General features: G+C 45.7%; 1 protein-coding gene across 2 annotated transcripts; it reads left to right on the top strand.

Moving 5' to 3' along the window:
• Positions 1–2653: 2653 nt before the first annotated feature.
• CDC42EP3 (CDC42 effector protein 3) lies at positions 2654–25892 on the top strand. Of its 2 annotated transcripts, none has more exons than XM_081253801.1 (2): positions 2654–2988; positions 23891–25892. In XM_081253801.1, exon 2 carries the CDS (start codon positions 24130–24132, stop codon positions 24892–24894), a length of 765 nt encoding a protein of 254 aa, XP_081109927.1. In that variant the 5' UTR covers positions 2654–2988; positions 23891–24129; the 3' UTR covers positions 24895–25892. The 2 variants fall into 2 exon arrangements, with proteins under 2 accessions (XP_081109927.1, XP_081109928.1); XM_081253802.1 differs by having other exon boundaries at positions 2654–2948.
• The last annotated feature ends 490 nt before the right edge of the window (positions 25893–26382 follow it).

Here is a 26382-nt window from a genome sequence, read left to right on the forward strand (position 1 = left end):
AAGTAGATTGCAGGTTTCTGCTAAAACTTCTTGGCTCTTCTACCACAGCAGGGACTAGAAAAATAGCCCATCGTTGGACCTGACAGATGCTTGCTCTACAGATATAAGTACATTAATTGCAACTAATTAAAATAGCTTCTCTATGTTCACTTTCTTAGTCTCACTTAGTTTTCTAAGGTAACCACCTGTTTTTCAAGGTGCTGAACTTTTCTGTAACCCAGAGCAGAATCTCAGAACTCCTAAAATCTTCCTAAAGCAAAGTTTTTCTCTCTCTTCCATATTGAAATAAAAATCCACCAAACCTAAAAGACATCATGGTACAGGAAATGCCTCGTTTGGAAGGATGATCCACTATATAAGGGCATTCTCCCTCACTGGAGATGTTCAGTACCAAGATGTTCAGTGCAAATAAATAATGTGGAACATCAAAGAAGCCAGGATAAATCAAATCACCACCACTAGGCCCTTGAAGGGGTAGGTTCTGGATAAACTGTTTAGAGCCCAGAAGTGAAGTCTCATAAAGAAAGGGCAGGGCTTCCCTGGTGGCGCAGTGGTTGAGAGTCCGCCTGCAGATGCAGGGGACACAGGTTTGTGCCCCGGTCCGGGAAGATCCCACATGCCGTGGAGCAGCTAGGCCCGTGAGCCATGGCCGCTGAGCCTGCGCGTCCGGAGCCTGTGCTCCGCAACGGGAGAGGCCACAACAGTGAGAGGCCTGCGTACCGCAAAAAAAAAAAAAAAAAAAAAAAAAAGGGCAGAGAAGGAAAGTCTCTAGAAGTTAAGGAACGGTGTAGAAAAGTGAAAATGGGGTTTGGGAATAAAATTGCTACCTCAAAAACCTTGCCACTCTATATTTGCATAAGCTGTAAAACAAGTTACTTAGTCATGTGGAAATAAAGTGTTTTTAACAGCATCTAATGACACAGCAAATGAAAAAACATTTTTTACACGCAAGACACACGTGTAAAGAATGTGTGCGAAAGGACTTTTTCATGTGGTACTTAATAAATATATATACATATTATTTGTACTTATAAAAATACTATGTGCAATGAAAGCTATGCATAAATATTTATAAAATAACTTTATCTAAGTAGGCCAGTAACATTTAATATTTTTCAATAAATTCATACATAAAATATATACATTAGTGCCAAATGGAACATATATTTTGAAATATGAACCCCTAGTAAAACTCTTAGGAATCTGGAGTAAAATTCAGGTATCTGCCAAAGGAAACTTCGGAGTAGTTGTCATTTGAAGAAAAGAAACGATGCTGGGTCTCTTATCTTCATGGACTGTTTTGCTTGTCAGATTTCTAACATCACTTCAGCTGAATTTTGTATTTGACTTCCAACTTCATGGCCATTTGACCTGCCAACTATTATTTTCTTTGAGGCTTTTAACACTCCACCCAAGTATTTTGCTTTCCAGAACAGTTGTGTCCGTTTCCTTTTCACTTCACCTTAACATCAGACGAGGTTTACAACATAAGCTTAATGTGCATCCTTTAAGGTTGCAGACAGACCCAGGGGCGTCGCTGTGATGACCTGAAGCTGATACCGCTCTGGAAAGTCAAGGTCCCCTGGAGGATCGCTCTTTGTGCCAGGATTTCCATTCAACCTGAGAGTCCCGGTGCTGGGGTCGGGCCCTGAGAGCCCGACTCTCCAGGGTTCCAGTCCCCTCCCCAGGCCGAACGTGCGGGCTGGGACCTTACGACCGGAAAACACCGCCCTTTCCTGTCGCCTACTCATTCCCCAGGCCGAAGACTCGAGGAGGAAGAGACGGAGACGGATTAAGAAAATTAATTAACCGGGTCCACGTTCGGCCTCCGGGCGAAGGGGCTGGGTGCGCAGCGGGCGCAGGTGCCGCCCAGGGCTGAATTTTACGCTCCAGGGCCAGCCACTGCGCCACTTGCGCCCCGTCGCTCGTCCGGGGGCGGCCGCAACCCGCTTGCCCCAGCTTTAGGCACATCTCTTTTAGGGACCCCACGGGAGAGGAAACGCCTCCCCCTGTACTAGAAAAACCTGCAGCGTCGGCTGTTCGCTTGCCCCTGTTCAGCCAGCAGCCCCTGGTGTCTCCAGTGCGCCAAATCCACTCTCCGGGTTTTGGCGGCAGCTCCAAGGGGATCAGGCTGGAAACTGTCAGAACACGACCCTCCCCCGCAAACCGGGGCTTCGAGTGGCCCGGGGGCCCGAGGCCGGGCCGGGGAGGCGCGGTCAGGTGGCTTCTCTTCCCCGAGGGCGCGCCGGCCGCCGCGCCGGAGCCTTGCCGGGCTAGATCGGATCGTTGGGACGAAGAGAGGTGGGCGCACAAGGTTTAGTACAGGTGTCCGGGGTGCGGGCGGAGTCCCTTTGTCCTCGGGCACCCTGGACCTAGCACCCCGGGTCCCGCTTCGACCCGAGACCTTTCTTTGTGCCGAGGGAGCCGAACGCAGCCTCTCGCAGGAAAGCCGCATCCATGGGGGTGGCGCTGGGGCGGTAACGATGAAAATCCATTGTCCTTTGGGGGCCCGCAGGCCGAGCCGCGGGTGAACCCGGTCCGCCCGCTCCGGGCCGGGGCTCAGGTACAGCGGCTAGAAGGGTCTGCCTGCGGCCCCCGCCCTCCGCCCCGCCCTGACCCGCCCCGCGCGCCGCCGGCCCCGCCCCGCCCCGCCCTTCGCAGGTTCAGTCTGGGAGTGCGGCTGCGGAACGCTCAGTCTAGCTTGCACCTTCTCTCCCGGCCGCGGCCCGAGACGGCGGAGAGCGCAGCGGTGGGGCCCGAGCTAGGGGCGAGTCCGGAGACCCCGGCCTTGGGCGCCTTCACGCCGTCTCCGAGCGCATAATGCTGTGAGCAGGCGCCGCGCCGGCCGACCCGGCTGGATCTGCGCGTGGCGGGCAGGGACTGCGTGCGCCTTCGGGAACTGCGGCGCCCGGCCCCGGGGTCAGCGGCTGGGATCCTTGGCGCCGCTGGTGAGTTGCTGCCTACCCACGGCTCCTTCTCTGCGCGTGTGTGAGTATGTCCAAACCCGCGGCCGTGGCCGCTTCCGGCGTGCGCGGGGGGCTAGGCTTGGAAATGCACAGGGAGCGGGGATACCTAGGGCATCCCCTTCCAGCTGGTGTCCAACGGATCAAAGGGGACATAAAGCATACTGGGAGGGGTGCGAGCGGCACGACCAGATCGCAGAGCTCCACCGTTTGTGCCCACCACTTTTCAGGGTGAGGCTGCGCGGCTACACTGCACCCTCCGAGCTATTGACAGCCATTCTGGGCGCGTACTGCATTTTTCCATCTGAGAACAAGCCGCACATGGCTACCGCTCCCCTCCCACCGTGGATTGGCATCAGGGCTGCACAGGGTGCACGGTGCAGATCTGAGGTGGCAATACCCTCTGGGTGCCCTCCCCTCACTTGACGAGGGGCATTGTGCCTGGGGCTCCAACCTGCAGATCTGGCAGTCGATTTTTTTTTTTTTTGGACGGTGGTTTCTGAACAACTGAAGTGTTTTCAATATTTTTTTCCCCTTTCTTCTTGAAACTAAGTGTCTTGACAAGTATCGGACATGTGAGGACGAATGGATCTGGCCATTTTTTCGTTATGGATTATTATACTCCATCCCCCTCTCGACTTCGGGAGGCATGTGTTTCATCTTATAAATAGAAAGTAGCATATTTTTTGGCAGGACCTCCTTTATACTGTACAGTCTGAGAGGTCAGTTTAAAAATAAATATGCACTTGAATGTTACATTACCGAGAGCCAGGCTGTGGCTGGGACAAGCTGCGTGGACAGCAGCATCAAAGCCGGGAGCGCAGCTGTGTTGAAAGGAGTAAAAGCCCCAGAGTGCAGCCCAAGCTGACAGTCAAGTAATTACATTTTGTTTAAAAAAAAAAAAAGTGAGTGAATTAAAATGAGGGCGGGAATAGGAATGTCAGAAGGGTATTGCAACATGAATCTTTCCAGACCTGGTGTATTTGGGGGAGTCGCCGCTGATGCGTGCTAGGTGGTGGGGTGGGAGGTGCTGGCTAAGGGGAGGGAATTTATGAGTGTGTTAGGGAGACAAAGGTTTCCTCCCCACCCCCCAGCTCTTAGGCTTCACAGTAGTATCCTAGAGTTTCTTGGGGGTGCTGCCTTTAAAAAAGAACACAAATCAGGAGAGCAGCAGATTTTGAATAGGAAAGCCTTTCTTGGGGACTTCCCAGGGAAGCACGGGGAGACAAAAGGCTCACCTAGAAGCCCTGATGATGCCCCAGGGGTATCCCTAAGGCAATTTAAAAGACTATAACCTTCTGTAACCTTCCTATAACCTTCTAACTTCGAAAAGATCTTTCGTCTAACGACCAGGAAATGCAGCTTCTTTTCTGGACAGTTCCAGAGATTCTCTTTTTGATACCAGCTAAGATCTGTTATGAGCTCTTGTGACAGTTAAGAATAAGCTACACAGGTATGTTTTCAGATTAGGTTGAAACACTCAGAGATAAGTTAGGGCAGTTGTGAAATGTTTGGCATTGTCACATGTGAAATTAATGATAAAGACTAATAGTCAAAGAACCAAGGAATGGTTGAGAGTTCTTCATTAAGTCTCTTAAAGAATGTAGGTTTCCCAACAGGCATCACTCATTGAATAAAACACTCAGTACCAGCCTCTGGGCTCACAGATAAGAACATTAGAGGAGAAATTTGGAAGCCTTTCTGGATCCATGGCAGTTCCTGTTTTCCAGTGGTTATCATCTGCAAGAGATTTACATTATGAATTCCATGATTGGAACATGGTGCTATGACTGTGGCAGCAGCTACAGACATGAAATAAGATGAGCTCCCCCTTCCCTTAAGGTCTGAGCAGTGAAATTCTGTTTTGTATCTCAATGGAACATGTAAAGACAGCCAGAGTAATAAGTGTTGCACATTTTTTTGCTTTTTATTGTAAATTTAAACGTGGTGCAATATGAATAAATACAATGTCATAAAAATCATTGCAGAACTGTTCACATGAGCTGGTTTGTCCTACCTGCTGTCCAGCTTTTCCTTTAAAGTGGTGTTTTATGTCCAACATGTTCACAAAAGCTGCCCTTTCTCCCTTCTAAAATTTGTGGTGTTCAACAGCATTGGGGATAAAGTTGTTTTAACCTACATCACCAAAAGACTTTTACCAGGCCATAAATTTTTCACAAGCTCTTTGCCCAGTAGCCATAACATTTATCCAGAGAGTGGACTTCCAATTCATAACCTGAAAAACCTCTAGAAAGACTGCTCTAATTTTTTTTTAATTATGAAAATTCTTGCTTTCAGTCTGATTTTATTTAAGCTGGGCCTAATTTCTAACCAGAATCCTGTGTACCTGTTTATTCACTGATGGAATAAACACTTAAATCTTTTTTTTTTTTTTTTTTTGCGGTATGCGGGCCTCTCACTGTTGTGGCCTCTCCCGTTGCGGAGCACAGGCTCCGGACGCGCAGGCTCAGCGGCCATGGCTCACAGGCCTAGCCGCTCCGCGGCATGTGGGATCTTCCCGGACCGGGGCACGAACCCGTGTCCCCTGTGCATCGGCAGGCGGACTCTCAACCACTGCGCCACCAGGGAAGCCCCTAAATCTATTTTTAAATGCAGTATGTTTGCCAGAGAGCAAGGACAGTATAGTCATTTGAAACTACTAGATTAAGCCAGCCACAAAATCTTTACCAAGCACCGAAGCCAAAGAATTCTCCTAATATGTCCCACTGTTCCGTGAATTTGTATGTCAAAGGTACTTCCTACATGGAGCCTGCCCTAAGTGCCAAGCCCTGTTCTTAGCCCTTTACCTTGAGTAACTAATTTATTTCTAATAATCACTCTATGAAGAAGGCATTGTTAATATCCCCATTTTACAGGTGTGGAAAGACCTCTTACATAATTTGCCCCAAATTACACAGTATGGAACATACCTAAACATGCATATGCAATTTAGCAACCCAGTATGCGCATGAATGAATGGCTAATTTTCCACAAAGATCAGCATCTTCTGCTTAAGGAGATGGGGAAAAAACCCTGAGGTTAAGAGCCTCTGAGGCAGGCTGTCTGGGTTCATATCTTGGCCCTGGCACTTAATACTTGTGTGACATGGGGCAAATTACTTAGCCTGTGTACCTCAGTTTATCAATTACAAAATAAGGATAATCTTACTCTGAGGATTAAATGAGTTAAAAAAGAACACACTCAGAACAGGCCAGGTCCAGAGTAGACCCAATAAAAAGCTGATGCTTTCATTATTGCTTTTGTTGTTTCCCTAGGTGCTTAATACTAGTTGTCTCATTTAATATTCACAACTGCTCTTTGAGGTAGATAGTATTGTTCTTATTTTCCAGATGAGAACACAGGCTCAGAAAGGTTTAGTAACTTGGCCATGGTCACACAGCTAAGTAGCAGAATCAGGTTTGAACTCAGGTCTGTTTGACCTTATGCTAAATAAATACCCCACCCTCACCAACAGGGAGGAAGGCCAGGGAAGCTATTAAATCTGACTCTTTTAAGGGTTTTTGGCCTCTGAACAGAGAACTCATTTCGCAGTACATTGTATCTCACAGTACCACCGCCCAAAGGAAGATGACAGTAATTGCCAGCCTTTGGGAATACCATGTGCATTATTTTATTTATTGAAGATAGTTCAACTCACAAGTATGGCCAGTAGTCATCTGCAGTGGATCCAGCATCAAACTGCTAGCGGTAACCTGAGCAGTTTAATTTATACCATAAACAAAGAGATTTACTAGGAATATCAGGACCCAAACATGAAGTGGAGTTTAGTGTGTGGAACACATCCTTACTTTGAAGTTCTAGAGGTCAGGGGGTTGCAGGGTCCAGTAACCGATCTGGATGGTCACCTCCTTGAGACTGGTGACCACATCCATGGTGCCTGGCCCTGCAGTCTCTGGCACTCATGATGTTGCCCCAAGAGGAGCTAAAGCAAGATGCAGGAACCACGAGCAAGGTGTGCAGGAAGGTTCTGTCCTTGGCAGAAGTCGGGCCTCATTACAGTTCTAAGTTCTGCACATGCCCCAGACCCTGCCAGATAACCTTCTGGTGTGAAAGAGAGCAAGGAGGCCTTTGAAGCCAAGAGGGGTGCCCCGGATAACCCAAGGGGCCTGCCTGGCCTCCACTGCCTTTGATACTGTGGGTTTGTGATGAGCTGTGGGAGGCTGCTCAGATTGAAGTAGGGGTTCTGGAAAGGATGTCTTGGCTTGAAATAACCCAAGTTGTCTCAAAACCGAGGGCAATAGCGTTAGGACTGTTCACCTCCATTTGGAATCTCCCCTTTTCCTGCCCCCATCCTTTCAAGGTTACAAACCAAAACAGCATCCCACAAACCAGAATAAATAATATCAGTAGCCAAACAGTTCTACAGCAACGGTCAGGTATGTTCTTTCCTTTAGAAAAAGATGCCTTCCTTGGCCTTCATGTACTTCTTGAGTGCCCGGGCTCACCCAGTCTCATAGTGATGACTGAGTTTGACAGCACCTCTGGTGGAAGAGCAGTTTTTTAAATTAAAGCATACAGTTTTATAATACAAATCATACTGATATTAGAAAGTTTGCTATTTCTGAATAGCCAAGAAAACTGATGAGTTTAAGGGCTGATGAGTTCAAATTAGTATTTTCTTGATCAAGTCATGAATTAATAGTAGAATCCTTGAACCTCAAATGTTAAATTTTTTAAAACCTGGATTTTCAGTGGTTTGGGTTTTATTTGCATATTTGAGAAAGTCATCATTTACCTTCTAGCCTTTGATTCTTTGTTAAGAGTGTTACAGAGATCACACACCTGCAGTTAGCTAATACAGCACCACCTCATGTGAACTCTGAGACAGGAATAGCATCAGAAGAGGATTCTTTGGGAAACCAGTCTGATGAAGGTCCCTCCCTGCAGGACTTTTCAGAGCATTGAATGTCGCTGGTACAGTGAATCTCCACAGGGAGATAGTATCTATCAAATCATTTTGCCCACAGAGCAGCTGCCAGGACTAGTCTAGCAAGAAACACTTTGGGAACCATCAAGCCAGAGGCAGACACCACCCGCTGTAGCCTGCCCTACAGAGCTGAAGGAACTCAAGAACCTTTTAGAGAACCACAGGGTGTACAGGGCCAGAGACACAGGAACGCACTAGAAGATGCTAGCAAACACCCCGCCATTCTATTTGATAAAACTCATGCAGAATTAAGTGGAGACAATCACAGAGGGATTGGAGATCAGAAAACATAGGTTCTGGTCTTAGCTCTGACCCAGGTTGTGGAACTGTGACCTCTTGGGGTCCTATTCTCATCTCTAAGATGAAGCTTTTGGTTCTAGATGATTTCAGATCATCTCTAGCTCTAGAATCCAGTGAGCCAGGATCAGTGACACCTATTAGCATAGCAGTCTTACTACTATACTAATATGTAAAACCCTGCGTTGAAAAACAGACCTAGTGCAAATCCGGGCAGGGCAGCCCAAGCCAGCGTGGAGGGCAGAGAACTTCAAAGTCAGGCCTCTATTTAGACAGCTTACACATTTGGGAATCTGTCATGTTCTGGTGACAACTTGAAGGTCATATTTGTAGACGCATCATGCCAATGATAGATGACTGTGTGTTTAGTTGGAAAAGACCCGTTCTGTTCAAATCCATTATAATCATTTAGGCTACACACAACTTTTTAAACAAGCAAAGTCATTTTTAGGTCATATGTGGCTTTGCCATTTCAGAATATATGTGAATTCTTCCCCTTTTTATTTATTTTTTTAACTTTTTTTTTGGCCAAGGATCAGTTCAGACATGTAACATTGATTTTTAACACAGCAGGAGACAGGGTTCTAAGCCCTTGACTGGCCAGCTATGTCACAAAGCGAATCCTTGCCCATCTCTGGGTAGGTTCTGTCTGTGAAGATGTGGAAGGGGAAGGATGGGGGTACAGAGCAAGCTGGTGGAAGTTCTCCAAGCTCTCTCCTGGCTCTAAACAGCTGTGATTCTGTCTTTTTGTGTTTGGTTTTTCCTTGTATCTGAGGCATTTTCCATAGTGTCTTGTACCTTCTCCTATTTTAACACTGATTGTGTTTAAATGATCATTTGTTGACCCTTGTGGCTGCCTAGACTACTGGCTCTTTTGAGAGTAGGGACTGAACCTAGTTTAGCTTGGCATTCATCTTTTTTACAATAGGGCTTAATGAAAAAATGGACAATCTAGTCCTACCTGTGTTATCTTCTCTTAGCATTGTTAAGCCAGAAATCCTTTTCAGTTACCCAAGCTTAAGTCTGACCATAGTAAAATTATTCCTTCCCAGGCTACCAAATGTTCAAATTCAAAAGGAGGTACCTCCAATCCTTTGGTTTTGGTGATAATGATCATCCAAGGTACTCTGAAAATCAGGCCACCACCAGAACTTCCTCAAAGTCTTCTCGGCCGGGCTGTTGCAACCTCCACTGAAGCTTTCTCCTGCCCAGGTGTGACTGTGGTGGCTCGGTACCATGTGTCCACTTACAGCACATACTGGGCAGTCCCCGTGCTGGAAGGATGAGCGTTGTTGTTTTCTAATGCTCACCTAGACCTCTCAGCCATGCCTGCATGAGCCATTCATCATTGGTGTGCTTACTGATCATCTGTCTCCATGCTGGGACATAGGCTCTGTGAGCACGTCATTGCTGTAGCCTCGGTTCCTAGAATAGTGCCTGGCACGCAGTAGGTCCTTATTAGATGTTTGTTGTTGAATGGACATTGTGGAAGGTGAATGACTAGCCAGGGACTGGATGAAGTCATACGGAAGGCTCTCTCCAAAGCCTGCTGCTCGCTGAATGAATCAGCTCAAGCCACATGTCCCACTGTGCACGGCATAGCACCAAACTGGAAACTCTTCCTGCTCTCAGATGACTTCAGAGTGAAATGTTTTCCAAACTAATGCTGATTTTTGGCCTTACATAAGTTTTAGTAGAAGTTTATGCTCGTGGGTGGATTTTGTTCTGTATTCCTCTTAAGCCCTTAAGCTGTGGGCTCACCTGACAGGGCAGGTAGTGCCACTGCCGACATATCTCAGGGGCAGCATGGGGAGTAAAACGGTGACTTCTTCCCAATTCCAGTTTTTTCGCAGAATAAGGAATTATACAGTTGGCTATCTGTATCCGTGGGTTCTGCATCTGCAGACTCAGCCAACAGCAGATCAGAAACATTGGGGGGAAATAAAAGTTCCAAAAGCAAACCTGAATTTGCTGTACACTAGCAACTATTTCTACTTTGTATGTGTTGTCTCCTGCTAAGAAGACAGTGTTACTGTCTCCACTCTACAGATGAGCAAGCTGAGGCTCTCAGAGAAAGTCATTGGCATTGCTTTGTACCCTTAATTTAATATCAGGAAAGGTGAGAAAAGATAATGAAAATTTTATAAGCTAGTAAAAAGTATTTTGATTCTAAGGATAGTCTTAACTTCACTAAAAAGCATTATGTTTTTTTCTTAAAATTCCCTAGAAGCTAGAACCCTAACATCCGTTTTCTTTATTAAGTATAAATAAACCTCAAACACATATCTATGATTCTGTTACCTGTCTGTGTGTACATGAAGCTTACATGCACATACCTGGGGCTGCTACTTGAAATGAGGAACACAGACTAGCGGGTATCTCCCCAAACTCCTCTCCCAGTGCAGGAATGCTCTCCCTCCCCTCTGGAATTCCTAACACAGTCTCAGGCTCAGCTAGAAAACTTCCTTTGATGGGCCTTTCCCATTCTTTAAGCTGACTAACTCAAGTTGGTTAGACGTCTTCCCATCCAGCCCCACCTGGCCTCTTCTTGAACCTTAATCACACACCTAATTCTTTTCTTTGAATGGTACTGATTCCCTCTCACCTGACAGCTCACCAAATATCTAAAGAAAATAACTGTATGCCCTTACATTTTTCTTCATCTGACCAATCATTGGCTGTAATTTTCCTAACTCAAAGGAGTCCCATTTGTTCTCAAGGTTGGAGGGATTGCCCTTGGAGATAAAGGATACATGTATATGTAAAGAAGTTAGCTCCATGTCCTGTTGACAGAATTATTCTCTAATTAAGCTGGAGGTAAGAATCCCAGTTGTTCACAGGGCAGACACAAATTAGTTTAGCCCCATCTGCAATCATATATTGGTGACTGCCAGAGACATTTTAAGGAGAAAATGGATACGGTTATTCTGGCAGTTAGAATGGTTCCCCTCCTTAGCATTGTATTTCAGTCGATGTTCTGCTTTTTCATTTGGGATAAAGATGCTTTGTGCTTTCATAGCACTCTATGAAGAGTTTCACACTCAGCTCTTATAATCACCTGAGAGATAGACGGGTTTGGGGTGATTATCCCATTTACACAGGAGGTAACTGGCCCCCATATGGTCTGGAGTTGTAAAAGAATCCTATAGGGCTGGCTCAACGTTTCACCCAGTTCTTTCCTCCCCTAAGGCCTAGAATAGCAGTGAGAGCTCTATCTACTGTTTTGCTTGCCCATGTGTTCATTCATTTAATAGGTTTTTTTTTTTTAAGTACTTGATCTGTGCTAGTTATACACTGATATTACAACACTCTTTTTCTGTAGAATGTCCATTATACAGTTTCTTGCAGGTTCCCTTGTATATCTTGGGCTAAATAATCCAAGTTTCCCCTTAATCCATTTCCTTTTGAAAGGAGAGGTCAGGTGAGCAAGCTCATTGTTTCTCCTGGGCCTCATTCTTTAAGATTGGCTTAAATGTAACTAGTAAGTCTGCATTCCGGGAAATGTATTGTCAGATCTTTCTAGAGTCTTGCCTGTCTCTCTAAGACTCTATTTGCACATGGCAGTCATGGATGTAAGTCTTTTTCCTTTGAAATAGCATGTCAACAAATATTTTTTGCCTTAATCTCAACGATCTGTATGAGTCTGTAGAATTACTGTGGCTCACATTGATAAGCTGTTAAATTCTTACCCTGCACGGATAGAGAAAGGAAAAGAAAGAAAACCTTTGCCACAAGAAAATAGACGACAGCTCCTTGCTAGATGATTTTTTTAATTTATTTTCCTGTAGGAGTCACAGAAAGACTCAGATTGCATTTTCAGCAGGGCAGGCAGGGTTGAAGAGGAAAGATGTCAAGGCAATCTCAAACTTTCTCATTTGTTCATTTAACAAACATTTGTTCAGTACCAGCCATGAATTAAATATAGTCTGTCCCCAAGAGAAGGCAGCCTAGTGGAGTAGACATTAGTAATTGCAGTGTAGTGTGAGAGTTGGTGGGTTTGAGGTATAAAACAGTAGTATAGGCCTTGAGGACTGGCTGGACATGTAGCTGCAGGGTTGGGCAAGACCCTGATTGCTAAAGTGGGCCTCACAGGCTATCTTATCTCCAGGCTGTAAGGGTGGGCCTGCCACTCAAGATTAAGGGGGCATTCTAGATGGTGCCTTCTGATAGAGATTGGAACATAAAGTGGAAGATGAGGTTGAAGGCAAGGAGACAGGTGGGAAGGCAAATGCCCTTGTGCAAGAGGTTGTGAAAGCTACAAGTGAGGCTGAGGCATGAGGCAGGAGGATGGACAAGAGGAGACAAATAATAGGACTTGATGTGGAGGATGAGGCAGGGCGAGGGGTGGGGGGTGACAGCCGGGTTTCGGATTTGGGTGACTTCCTGCCATTTACCGAGAGGGAAAAGTACAGGAGGCCTATGCTGAGGGCTGGCAAGAGGAGGAAAGATGGCAAATTCTATCAGGGGTAAGTTGAATGGGAAGTACCTCAAGGAAGCAACGGAGAAAGGTATGAAAGACTAGGGGAGAAAAGTCCAGTGCTTCTTTCTGTGAAGGACCAGTGTTTTTTAGTGTTTTGTTTCTTTGTTTCAATTTCCCATGGACTGTATAGGACACCTGGCACAGTGAGTAGCTGCTTGGGCCACACCCAGTTTCCACGCAGACCTGATCATACACGGCTCCCAAGCTTGCCAAGAGTCTGACCAATGAGAAGAATCCACAGATCCGCATGCTTGATTATGTCATAAAGTTTCTAGAAGCTTACTTTCAATTTCTTTCCTTATCTCATCATGGACTGGCCTAGTCCATAGATCCACTTTGAGTAGCACTGGTCTAGACTAAGGTATGTACAGGCTGAAGACACAGATTTGGAAGTTAACATTAGAGGTAGTTGAGGCCAAGGACAGGGGTGTGATTGCTGGGAGACTGCTGAGGGCTGGGCCATGGACAACCACCATCCAGCCCCGTGAAAATGCCAGCGTCTAAGGCAGGGGTTCAGACTTTTCCCGTTAAGCGTCAGTTTAGTGTTTTAGGTTTCGATGGCCACATACAGCCTGTCACAGCGACTCAACTCTGACCTTGTCATTTCAAAGCAGCTCTACCAGTTTCCAGCCCTCAGCACTACAGGGAACGGGGGCCGGAAAATTCTTTGTTGTGGGGGCAGTGTCCTGTGCATCGTAGAATGTTCATTTAGCCGTGCCTCTGACCTCTGTCTACTAGATGCCAGTAGATGCCACCACCCCCAGTCATGAGAATCAAAAATATGTCTAGACATTGCCAAATGTCACCTGCGGGGGTGGGGGTGGGGGATGGGACAGAATCACCCTCAGTTGAGAACTACTGAGCTGAAGGTGGTACATAAAAAAGTGAGCACTGGTGTGTTCCAGTAAAACTTTATTTACAAAAACAGACACGGGGTTGGATTTGACCCACCTACCATAATTTGCAGGCCCTTGATCTAAGGGATGGGCATAGGGAAAAGTAAAAGGGCTTATTCAATAAAATGTAAGGGCCTCTTGTGTTCGCAGCCCAAGAGGAGGCTCTGTAAGTGATCCAGCATAAAGAAGAGACTGTTAACAACAGCGGCTCCTTTTTTATAGCACCTTTGCCTACCTTATTCTTATTGAGCTTACTACCTACCAGAAATATCAGACACAAAATCACAAAAGAACAGGAAAGAAAACAAATATAAGCTCTTTAGGAGCCCTAAGAAAACCTCCAAGCAAGGCAGTAATGAGCCTGGATTGCGTGAGGTGAGTTTGAGAATTTCTCCAGGAAGGAAGTGACTGAAGCAGGTCTTGGAGGATGTTATGAATAGTGGTTGATGGTAAAGAGGTGGGAGGACAATTCACGTAAGGAACACAGGTTTCTTAGTTTCAGAAAGTCAGGAGGGAAGTCACGTGTCAATAGCAAGGGAACGGAGCCATTGTCCCGGCAAAAGCCTTGTGGGTGTACAAGGCGCCCTGATGCATGGCCACGATGCACGTGTTTCCTCTGGGAAAATAATTAACAGCACTTAACGCTTTTTTCTAAGAACAGGATATTTTTTTTTTCTCCCTGAGACTCAGGGGCTTTTATTACCTCAAAATTTTAATCTCGTGGCTTTTATTTCACATGAAGTCAAATCCCTTTTGAAATTCTTTGACAAGGGCAAAAATACTGAAAATTCCTAGTGAGTTGGAGAGGCTGGTATCTGGGACCATTTTATTCATTCTTAGTTAATGACAAGGTCCAGTCATCATCTCTGCCTCTCACTGATGTTGAGATCATAGTGTATCATTTCCTCTTGGTGCTGTCAGACTTCAGGACAGATAGCCTGGTATAGACATTCCCATTCTCAACCCACTTCCATGGCAGTCGTCACGTTAGTTATCAAATCAGCAGTGGTTAAAAGCACAGACTGTGGAGTCCAGCCATAGCTGAAATCCTGGCTCCTCCATGTTTTGGCTGATGGGTCTCAGACATGGGCTTAATCTAAGACTGGTTCCTAAGAGGTGTGTTCTAATACTCACCTGTCTGGCCCACAGCACGCACTCTAGCCATCGCCATTCACATATATAAATTCTTTAGAGAACTCGTCATTTCAAATTTGCTACTTTCTAGAGGCATCCCTTGTAGACTTGGACTGGGGGAGGGTTCCTGAGAGCAAAGCAACTCATCTCTCATGATGGAAGGTCTAGCAGAGGTCTAGCAGGGGTTAGGGATTTAAATAACACTTCTTAATTTGTTCACTGTGTGCCACGTGTTATGGCTGACAAAAAAGATAAACAAGACCCAGCTTATACTCACAGAAAAGCTCTCAGCCTAGTCAGAAGGGATACTCATTCATGCATTCAACAAATATTTGTGTACAGATATTTATGTACAAATAACACAGGGGGGTTTGCCGTGGAAGTAGGTAGAGAATGCACTGGCCACTGCCAGGTTCCAAACATACCCAGTGTTGGTGTGACGCAGAGGAGCCCCTGCAACGAGTGTGGACGATTGTCAAGGGCCCTAGCAGGATGGGAGGACAGCATGGAAATCCCTATCTGTCCCTTCATCCTGTTAGGGAAGGAAGAGTAGTCAAGAGACCTACATTAGATGTGCTCTGAAGACAAAGGACGAAGAACACCATACCATATGTAGTATGAGTCAAGTGACCATAGTCTGAATTTCTGGACACCTGTCAAACCTGTTTGGATCATTTGATATTCCTATTGCCATAGTTGGAGTTTTCATAGAATAGTTACTGACTTAAATATTAGGGGGTTTTTTCTTTCTATTTTTTTGGTGAGCAGCTAAGCAACTTTACAAGTTATTGGATTTGAGCTGAGTTTTCAGATTTGAGCTAATTCCCGGCTGAATGTTGCTGACACCTTCAGGGTGAGATTCTCATCCTATATTGATATTGTCCTTGCAGCTTCACAAACCAAGTCAGATCCATTAGTTCTAGAAGCATGGGAGCAGTTCACAGGAATGGTCTTATTTGATTCATATCCACCAGCTAGAGCCTCTGCCTTGGTCCTTCTGCCCAGCCCTGAGGCTGAGTCCCTTGTAAAACTCGTCATGGTAAATGAACCAGGCCCTTTTCCTGCCTCGTTATAACTGCCAGGGCTCCACATCCGTCTTGAGTCCTCCTCAATAACTCATTTTAATAGGGAGAAAGGTTGAAATGGCCTCTCTTCAAAAGTGCAGGGTTGGTACTTTGAGGTGGATGTTCTGTCTTCCAATTTTGCTTCTAAAAACCCTTTCAAACAGTACAATTAGTTCCTATAAATGTGAGGAGTGTGTGCACATTAGCAGTGAGTCTCCCATATGGTATTTGTGGGTCTCTATATAATCAGGGTTGTAAAAGAAAAATAAATACAAGCTGTAGCTGAATCATAAACGAGAAGTCCCTTTATAAATAATTGAGGGTTGAGATGTAGCATAGACTTTCTGAGTGGGTCTATAAAATAGTCTGCTCAGTCTGGCTATAAGTTCATTTGCATGACAGCCAGGCGGCTGGGAACTAAGCTAATGGCGTTTTATAGCCTTGCAGCATATAGCTATGTCCTCAGTTCAGATAATATGGGGAGAGGATAAGAATCTAAAAATAGAAAAGGCATCTTTTTATCTTCTCGTGGGTGGAGTAAAACAGACTAAAAATATGAAAAGCATCCCTTCAGGATGCCATTTACCAGGGTATTCTCTGGTTACATTTATTTCTGTCTTAGATTTTCATGTAAGTTCAATGTTGAATCTCTAGTAGTATGATTTTTTTCCCTTGAATTTTAAAATACTTTGATCTAGAGGCGCACTCCTACAGAGGTTTGCAGAAGGATTGGCATGAGTGCCCTCTTCGTCATAATATTTTAGTATTTCTGATACAGAAGGTTGTCTGGTCATCCCTATATTAGTAATAACTGCTGTCTTCAAATGGAAAGTCTTCTAGGAAACGTCTGTGAGTGTTTTTTATGGGTGAGTGTGATGTGGAGCCATAAGGAAATCAGCAGCGATAGTTTTCCCCTGTGGGAGACTCAAAATGAATAGGGACGAGACCCCACCCACTGTGCACATCTCAGACGCTCAGAGGCAAAGGCCGCTGCCCGGTGACATCCTCCGTGCATGCCCGGTACACTGCCCCCTTCCCACAGCAACCCATTCCATCTTGCCAGAACCCTGGGTTCTCCCTTAGAGGATCCAAAAGCTGTTTCCCTGTAGCTTCTGCTTTTGTAGCCCTAGGGCCTCTCGTACTGAACAAGTTAATCCCTTTTCCATTGCAGTTCAGTGAATCCTTCAGATCCCTAAAGATTCATTTTCCCTCAGTATTTGAGTTTTCTTTAAGCTGCTCCGCCTCACTTTCTCACGTGTCCTGACGGCGTCCCTTTGTCTCCCTGTTGGACTCCTGGGAACCTGTAGGAACATGTTCCAGGTCACCTTTATTCCTTTAAAGTGTGAAGCCCAGGGTGAAATACACTTTTCCAGGGCTCATCGCAGTGGAATTGTCTCCCCTATGTTGGCAACGGAGAGCAATACCCCAGAGATGGCTGTGGGTGTAAGGGGTGGCGGGTTCTTGGCCACGCTACCATCCTTCCCTGGGACTGTTGCCTCAGGCACAAAGGAGGAATAACCAAGTATTTTTGCTTGGGGCCCAGATGGTGCAGCGGTGCTGCATCTGGGTGCTAGGAAGAAGGGCGTGCTGATTCAACGCTGAGACAAAGCGAAAAGTGATAGGAAGTTAGGGGGTCTTGGAAGGATGTGACAACTAAGCAAGAAAGGGGAAGTCCAGTGCAGACTCACTTCCTGCAAGTTGAAGAAAGGAAAAGGCCCACAGGTCCCCCAGGACAGCCACACGCACACATGCCTCCCTCCCACCTGCCCTGTTTTTATGCATGCGTGCTTTAGATTAACATTGCAACCTATTGTGCAGGATGCAAGGACTTTTTTACCCTCTCTGTCCCCTAAGAATTAATCTAAAAACCATTAGTAGACAAACCAAACATTCCTTTCTTAAAATAAATGGAATTTTAAAACATCTCAACCCCTTTGTTCTTTTCAGAGCCCTATTGCCAGTACTGTCAACTCTGGTCACCCAGGGACTGATTTTTCAGTGTGTGACTTTTTCATAACCCTTTGCTTTTCTCCCCCATCTCCTGGCTGCTGCCCTGTTTTGGTCTTTTCAGCATCATTCTCTTTACCAAAAGGATGATAAGGAAATGAAGGGAAGGGTGGCCACTTCACTTTTTTTCTTCATTCAATTATTATTGCTGTGTTGATTTCTCTTGTTAACACTGTCACTTATGCTTAAAGCAGTCACACGTAAGAAACTGGAATTGTCTAGCCTGGTACAGGAATGACCACGTGACACTGCCTTTCTTATCAAAACCATGCCTTCAACTTCCTCCTGAGTCCTTTTGTGTCTTGGAACCCTTGAGCTTCTCACAAGTTCCTGTGAGTGGGGGTCTGTGCCTTTGCAGCTGGACTTCTCGCCCACACATCTGCCGGACATCCTCTCTAACCTTGATAGACGGTGACAGGCGACTGACTGGGGAGTTGAACCCTTTTGTTGGCCAGTCTCTCCTCTCCGGTGCCCAGGAGCTGGAACCTTTGTTTTCAGAGGAATCTATAATTTCCAAGATGAGTATTACCTCAAATGTCATCTAAGCAGGGGAAGAGGAGCAAACAGTGATCTAAGAACTTCCGGAGAACGGGATCAGCAACCTTGGAGAGTTCAGATTTCAGGGTCAAGGGCAGGGTTTTGAGAAAGGTCTACACATAGGACGGTTTGTCTCTCTCTTTCTCTTTCTTTCCTTTCTCCCTCCAGTCCTCCATCCCTTCCTCCCCTTCTTCCTTCCTCTCTTTCCAAGACGGTGGGAGTGGAGGAATGATGGCAATGTAGGAAAGCTGGAGAGCAGGAGAGTCCCAAGTGTGGAGAGTCATTGATGGTGGTGGAGTCCTGACCGATATGCAAAGGCTGGAAATGCTCTTCATTTGGATCATGGAACACCCAGGAGGGCTGGCTCTCCAGTTCTAGTCAGGCCTGTAAGCCCTTTTGGTTTAGCTCTTCCTGTCTTCTTCTCCTGCTTCCTCTTCCTGGGTGTCCACCTGACTCAGGCTGTCCCTCTGATTCATCCCTTGCTCTGTCTGCTACCACATGGGTCAGCCACCAGCAGCCTCCAGGAGCCCAAGTCTCCTTTTCAGAAAATGGTGAGGAGGGACGGGCTTTCATGTTGTGGCCTTTAGGACCCTTCCCTCATAAAATGCTGCTCGTCCGCATCACCACCACCTCTCAGAGAAGGAGCTACACCCCTGAGCCCCAGTACCTCCACCTGCCTGTGCTTCCCTCCACATGGGTACCCTGCCACCCACACTTTCCCCAGCATCCTGAGTCTCTTCCCTCTTCTCATTTCCTTCTGACGAAAAACCTTCTCTTCTGAGACCTTTTCCATCCTACAAATACAGACTGGTGGAGCCTCTTTGGTGAAGGCCTGATCACCACAGAAAGGAATAATCTGTCCCTTTGACAAGCTCAGGTGAGATGAGGCTCAGCCCTCTCGTGAGGCCTTCCACCTTAAGATTTTGGCTTTTGAACCCACTTTCCCATAATATTGTTTGCATTATGATCAGTGACTCATGGGTTCGGTAGACTTTTTAGGACCTACGTATAAAATTGTCTCTGCAGGAAAGTGCAATCTGAGCCCGAAACAACCCTCGTACTTATTTTTTTTAAATAGCTAATTCATTCACGTGGTTCAGAAATCCAAAATCATGAAAGGATGTACAGTGAAAAGTTTCTCTTCCACCCTTATCCCCTTCCATCTACTTCCTCTCCCCGTGGGCACCTCACCATTACTTCCTGCTTATGCTTCCAGAGAAAGCTTATCTACATACAGGCCAGTACAGATGTTATCTACACACTTTTGCACCTCTTTTTTATTTCCTTTGAAGATATATGTCTTTGAAGCTCTTTCTACATCAGCATATAAAGATAGCTGCTTCATCCTTTTCTAGGCCTGTGTAATATTCATTTGTACAGATGCACCTTAATTTGTATAACCAGTCCTCTAAAGGTGGACAGTTAGGTGGTTTCCTGGTTTTTTTTTTTTTTTTGGCCGCACTGCGTAGCTTGTGGAATCTTAGTTCCCCGACCAGGGATTGAACCCGGGCCCCCAGCAGTGAAAGCTCCATGTCCTAACCACTGGACCACCAGGGAATTCTCAGTTGTTTCCAACTCTTGGCTGTTATAAACTATGCTGGACTGACAACACTGTATATGTGTTATTTCCTTATTTCCCATATACGTAAATTGGATAAATCTCTGTAAGTGGAATTCTGGGGCCTAAGGAATGTGATTTGTAGTTTTCATAGATACTGCCTTCCACTGAGGTTGGACCTGTGCATGCTTCCCCACCCTTATCAGCCCATCGTGTTATCACATATTTGTATCTTAAAGAGGCTTTGGAAGGAACCCCCTTCATCATTTGGGAGCTGACTGACTTCCCGGGGAGTGTGCTCCTTAAATGGCAAGGCCCCAATGTCTGGAGCCCATGCCCAGCCACTTGGCTTAGTGCCTAGTAGCCGTGCGGCCTTGGCAAAGCCTGTGCCTCGATGCTTCGTCAGTTAAATGGGGGTGTTAACATGGGTTCTTGTGAGTGAGCTAGAACACACCGAAGGTTGGAACAGTGCCTAGCACATAGAGACGTTCTCAATAAATATTTCTTGTCATATGACATGTTGGTGGTTCCCAGGAGATGCACACATACCCTCTCCAGCACCAGGCACTTTGTTCCCAGTGAAGAAACCGCCCTGCAGTTTCCTGCTTTAGCAACAGCAGAGAAGTTGTTGAACAGTCAGCCTGGGGCATGGCTGTCCACTGACTGATAAGCCAAGGAGCCCAGAACATTCAGAAAGCAGAAAGGAGGGGAGGAAGCAGTCAGGGTATTGGATTGTCTCTCCCAGGATCAAGCATGGTTGCCCCTGAGCTGGAGGAGGAAAGATAAGATAAGATAGATGGATGGGTCAGAGCTCTCAGATATTTCCCCAGCACCGTATCACAAACATCAACTTGTCTAAAGTTGTAAAACTGACATTTTTGCACCAAATTCCCGTTTTGTTTTTTTCCTTAAACTTCCAATGAATTGGAGGGCTCTTAGCCCTGGCACACAATAGAAATTCAATACAAATAATTGTTTCCAAACTCCTAGAAGCCTCCATCCCTGTCATGCAGTAAATACTATGTAAATATTTGTAGAAAGAAAGAAAAATGCCTTTTAAGGTATCTCCTTTCTTTTCCCACTCCTGAGAATCTACTGCCTGCAGCTTATCTAGCCTCTGCTCACCAACCCTTTTCTTACTTTTTTCTTTGTTTTTTTGTTGCTTGTCTCCCACCTTTGCATCCACTCCACTGACATAAAACCCAGCTTCTGCCAGGTCGAGCAAGCCTCTGCCGAGGGGCCTGCAGGGCCCGTGGCCATGGCTGTGGCCAGGCAGGGACTGAGGACTGGGCCTTCCAAGTGTAGCAGGCACACCCTCTACCTTTTCTCCTCACTTTTGCTCCCCAATATCCCCAGTCACTGTACAGGTAAAGGGTGAATGTGAGTGATCCAGTCAGAGGAGCACAGAAGCACTCTGGCTGCATCTTCATGCTATTTTTGTTTTTCTAAAGAATCTGAAATGAATGCCATGCCTTGGTTCTGGCCTTGCATAACCCTGGCTCCACCAGCTGACCACATGCAGCCCTCACATGCCTTGGAGTTGCAGTGGACACACTGTATCTTTCCATGGCAGCTGCCCTCCTGGCCTTGTGCGCTGAGGACACGGCTCCAGTGGGCAGCTGTTCCTCGGGGCTGCCCCCCACCTTCTGCAGGCCCAGCGCCCTAGCTGCTTCTGCAGGCAGTCATCAAACGGTGCCTAGAGGGGCAGGGAGGCGACACCAGGCACCCTGGGTGGCAGGGGCCCTGGGCTGTTGTGCACTTAGAGGGGAAGGACATTGATGTTTTAGCACGAAGACCCAGGGCTTCCACTTCTGTTACTATTACAAGACCCAAATTAGAGTTAAAAATATGAGAATGTCAGACTCACAAGCATGTCTTCCCATGCTATGGTTCCCCATCTACTCACTTGGTATCAAGTGTCTCTTTTAGTAACATGGTATCTCTGTGCCTTCCTAATCTGAAGTGGGGAGGCTGACCCACCAGGCACCCCCGGGGAGTGTGTGGTCTTATCTGGCAACTTCCAGGGTAGCCTGCTCCGGGTGCAAACCCTCATGCCACCTTGGCCTCCTCCCCACTCCCAGAGCCAGGGTAGGGTGGTCTCTCCAGCTCATCCTTCTCTGCCTCCTCAGGCCTGGGTGCCTGCCACTTCCCAAACAGAGCTACTTGTTACCTGGCTGGAGCAGAGTCCTCGCCATCTGCCACAGGCAAATGAATTTAAAACTCTTGCTGAAAGGAAAGAAATATGGGGCAGATGTAGACAGCCTCCAGCTGCTACAAAGCAAATGTGGCTCTCAAGCCACCATCTAACCCAGCCCTCGGAGTATTTACTTATTTATTTGCTCTGCGGCCAGGGCGAGGAGAGTCCAATGGGAGAGGTCACAGCAGAGCCATTTTAGGAATTCCCACAGTGGCGATGGTTTTAGCTTCTCCATGTCAGCTGATGTGACTGAAGAGTTGGAGGATTATTTTCAAGAGATGAAGAGGTTCTCATCTGTAAGACGAGAGCCCCAAACCTTCTTGTAGCCCATCACTTCTAACTGTGTCATACAGCATGTGCAGGGAGAGTGTGTTAGCTTTCTACTCGGGTAACAAATTACAAACGTAGTGGCTTACAGCCCTACCTGTGTTGTCTCACAGTGTCTGCAGGTCAGAGGTCCAGGCAGGGCTTAGATGCATAGTCTCATCAGGCTGTAAACTAGGTGTCAGAGTTACGGTCTCATCGGAGGCTCAACTGGGAAAAGATCCACTTCCAGGTTCCCCCAGGTTGCTGGCAGAATTCATTTCCATATGCCCTCTTTCAGTGGCTTACTTTTTCAAAACCAGTAAAGGGAGCCTCCCTCCAGTCTGCTAAGACGGAATCTTTTATAATGTAACCTAATCAGGGCTGTGACATCTCATCACCTTGCTTAGAAGCAACTCGCAGGTTCCACCCACAAAGGCATTAACACCAGGCGGCCACTTACTTGGAACCCTGCCTACCACAGGGAAAGGATACAAGCTTATCAGCAAATGTTTCAAAAGTATTCTCAAGTGAAGACCCAACCTATAATGTATGATCACACTTTTTTCTTTGAAAAAGAAGCAGTTTTGTTCTTTTCCTTCCATTTCAGAATGTCGCCAAATCCTGAATTTTATTTTTTGCTTTTCACAATCTTTTTTTTTTATATTGGCATATAGTTGATTAACAGTGTTGTGTTAGTTTCAGGTGTACAGCAAAGTGATTCAGTTATACATATATATGTATCTATTCTTTTTCAAATTCTTTTCCCATTTAGGTTAAAATCCTGAAATTTTTGACAGCCCCGTTCTCTCTGCCACAACTTGATTCCAGTTCCAACTTCCATAATGGCTTTATGTTACTGAGAAAGGGTGTTCCTTTTTTTTTGACTTCCGAATCTCAGTTTTCTCAACTGTAAGAATGCATTTTCACTGAGATTTTGTTGGACACTAGCTTCACTGTCACTTAGTAAATGATATTTCCAGTTCCTTTCCTTATAGGACTTCATTGTATTGCATTTTTATTTACATAAAGAAGTCAATCAACAACAAAATATTCTTCGTTTTGCTAGTGTGAACGCCAAAGCAAGAGAGAAAACATAGTTGAAAACAAATTCAGTTGTGTCTAAGGAGCTGAAATCACTCTGCTCATGTGCTGAGAGCAGTTCTTATAACAGAGGAAAAGGACTAAAATCTCAGACATATCCAGAAAATTGTGTCCATGACCATGTTTAAAAAGTGCTGATGTCATACGTTTGGGTTTTTTAATCTCTCTTTCTCTCCCTTTTTTCTTTTTTCCCCTGAAGTAAGACTAAGATTAGTGGACCCTTGTTAAGATCAAAGTTTTTATCCTGCTTAATGGAGAGAAACAAAATAAAGTTTGGCTTCAGATGGGAACTGGTCCTGCCATTATTTACAGGCTCTTGAAGAAGTGGGAAAGTGAAAAAGTCAGGCCCAAGTGATCCCTGAAGGGTCAGCTAATTATAACCTGCTTTGGTTTCTCTTCCAGGTTTCTCCATGCTGTGGAAGGGACTGGCGGATGTAACCGGCTCTCCAGAAAGCCCTGCTTGGCTGTAAGTCCAGGAGGGCCTCTTAGACCTCCATCTTGTTACAGAGCCACTTCTGAAGCTACTTGAGAAAAATTATGTGACAGTTCCTATCAGAAAGGTTACTGGGAAACACAGAACACGTCTGTGAAGAAAGTCGCCCTTTTTCCCTTTTGCAAAATCGACATCCTCAGACTCCAAAATGCCAGCCAAGACCCCAATTTACCTGAAAGCTGCCAATAACAAGAAAGGAAAGAAATTTAAACTGAGGGACATCTTGTCTCCGGATATGATCAGCCCTCCCCTTGGAGACTTCCGCCACACCATTCACATTGGCAAAGAGGGCCAGCACGACGTCTTTGGAGACATATCCTTTCTTCAAGGCAACTATGAGCTTCTACCTGGAAACCAGGAGAAAGCGCGCATGGGCCAGTTCCCCGGGCATAACGAGTTCTTCCGGGCCAACAGTACCTCCGACTCCATGTTCACAGAAACGCCCTCCCCGGTGCTCAAAAACGCCATCTCCCTCCCAACCATTGGAGGGTCCCAAGCACTCATGTTGCCCTTGTTGTCACCGGTGACATTCAGTTCCAAACAGGAGTCCTTAGGGCCGGGAAAGCTGCCCCGGCTTAGCTGTGAGCCGGTCATGGAGGAGAAGGCTCCGGAGGAAAGCAGCCTGTTGGAGAACGGGACGGTCCACCAGGGGGACGTCTCGTGGGGGTCCAGCGGGTCCGCATCCCAGTCCAGCCAGGGCAGGGGCAGCCACTCCTCCAGCCTCTCCGAACAGTATCCCGACTGGGCGGCCGAGGACATGTTTGACCATTCCGCCCCGTGCGAGCTCGTCAAGGAAAAGACTAAATCAGAGGAGTCCCTCTCTGATCTCACGGGTTCCCTCCTCTCCCTGCAGCTCGATCTTGGGCCCTCATTTCTAGATGAGGTGCTGAATGTCATGGATAAAAATAAGTAACAGGACACCGCCGGCTCTTTTCCTTTGGGGTAAAAGGTATCAAAAAAACAGAACAAAACAAAACTAACCACAAAGAGAAGAGCTTCGCTGGCTATACTTGCTGTCATGTGATGGGTTTTCTAAAATAACTTTCCTACAAAATATTTTTTTACCTGGTATGCCCTGTTTGCAAAAACAGTGAAAAAAAACAAACCTATCCTGGCAAAGAGAGGAAGTGAGTCAGAACCCATTTTCGGCGGGCATTGCTGATGTACAGCTCACATTTTTTGTTTTCAGACACATAAGAAATCTGGCTTGGCCAGGACTGGCACTACTTATGAAGGGCTGTGCCAGTCACATTAAGGACCTTTACAGTACTCTGGCATTTTCTGAGCAAGACGAAGTCAATTTATTTAACACCCACGCCTTTTTTCTAGACTCTTTTCTATATTATATCGTTTGGGCTCACCATAGCAAATTCTTCAGTGTTAAAACTTTTCTCTGTTTTCACATTTGAACAACTTTATGGGTTTCGGGGATTTGCTTGTAGCTCTTATATATCTCTATATATTATATCTATATTGCGAAATTTTGACTGTCAGCTACATGTTGGTAAGACACAAACAAAGTATTACTGTAACTAAGTTATTTTTAAAGTTAAAATATATTTTTATGTGCCTTTGGCTCTTTATTGCAGAGTCTACATTTTATAGGTACTACATCAAATATGGTCATCTGACTTTCCATTGGGATTCCATTCTAAGCTGTGTATGTGTATGTTTGGAAAAATGTATTCATACTTAGCTTTATTTTTTTTTTCTTCATCTGTTATCATACTTTTCACAGCAGCCAACAATGGATTGTAAAGTGTAAAGGCACAGGTTACTCACAATGCTTCTGCAGAGACTGTGGGCTTCACCACATAATGTTATTTGGAAATATGGGTATTTTAGTACAGTACATACTTGCATTACATAGGTACTTCATACAACACAATAAAGAGTAAATGTTAAAATCAACTTGCTTGGTTATAGTAATAAACAAAAACATAAGACAGTAATTATATTTTCTTCAAGTCCAGGGCTAGAAAAATTGCTTCTGTAAAGTGTACATGAGCCTTTAAAATAAGCTAAGAGGTGATTTCCACCCACTCAGTAATTTTGATTATTGCCCAAAGGTTTGAGATTCTAAAAATAAGGCCCCTCAATTTTAGGAAAAATGAACATGTGAGATGACAATTTTTTTTTTAAGTCAGCACTGATGCCAACTTCTCAAAAACTCATTTCTGTGAATTTCCTCCCTTACTTACTTTAACACAGCAAACTCGTGTAACTCCAGCCCCGTCCCTACAGGACAGATGCTTCCATGCAGCAGGTGCCATATAGACAAGATTAAGGAGGCCAAGAAAGAGGGCAGCAGAGCACCTTGCCCCAAGAAGACAGAGATGCCCTGAGGATGTTGGTTAAGGAAACAGGAACAGGAAATGTACACACTGATTCCGGTCCTGTT

The sequence above is a fragment of the Mesoplodon bidens genome (genome assembly GCF_964165515.1).
Source record: "Mesoplodon bidens genome assembly, chromosome: 14".
NCBI lineage: Eukaryota > Metazoa > Chordata > Mammalia > Artiodactyla > Ziphiidae > Mesoplodon > Mesoplodon bidens.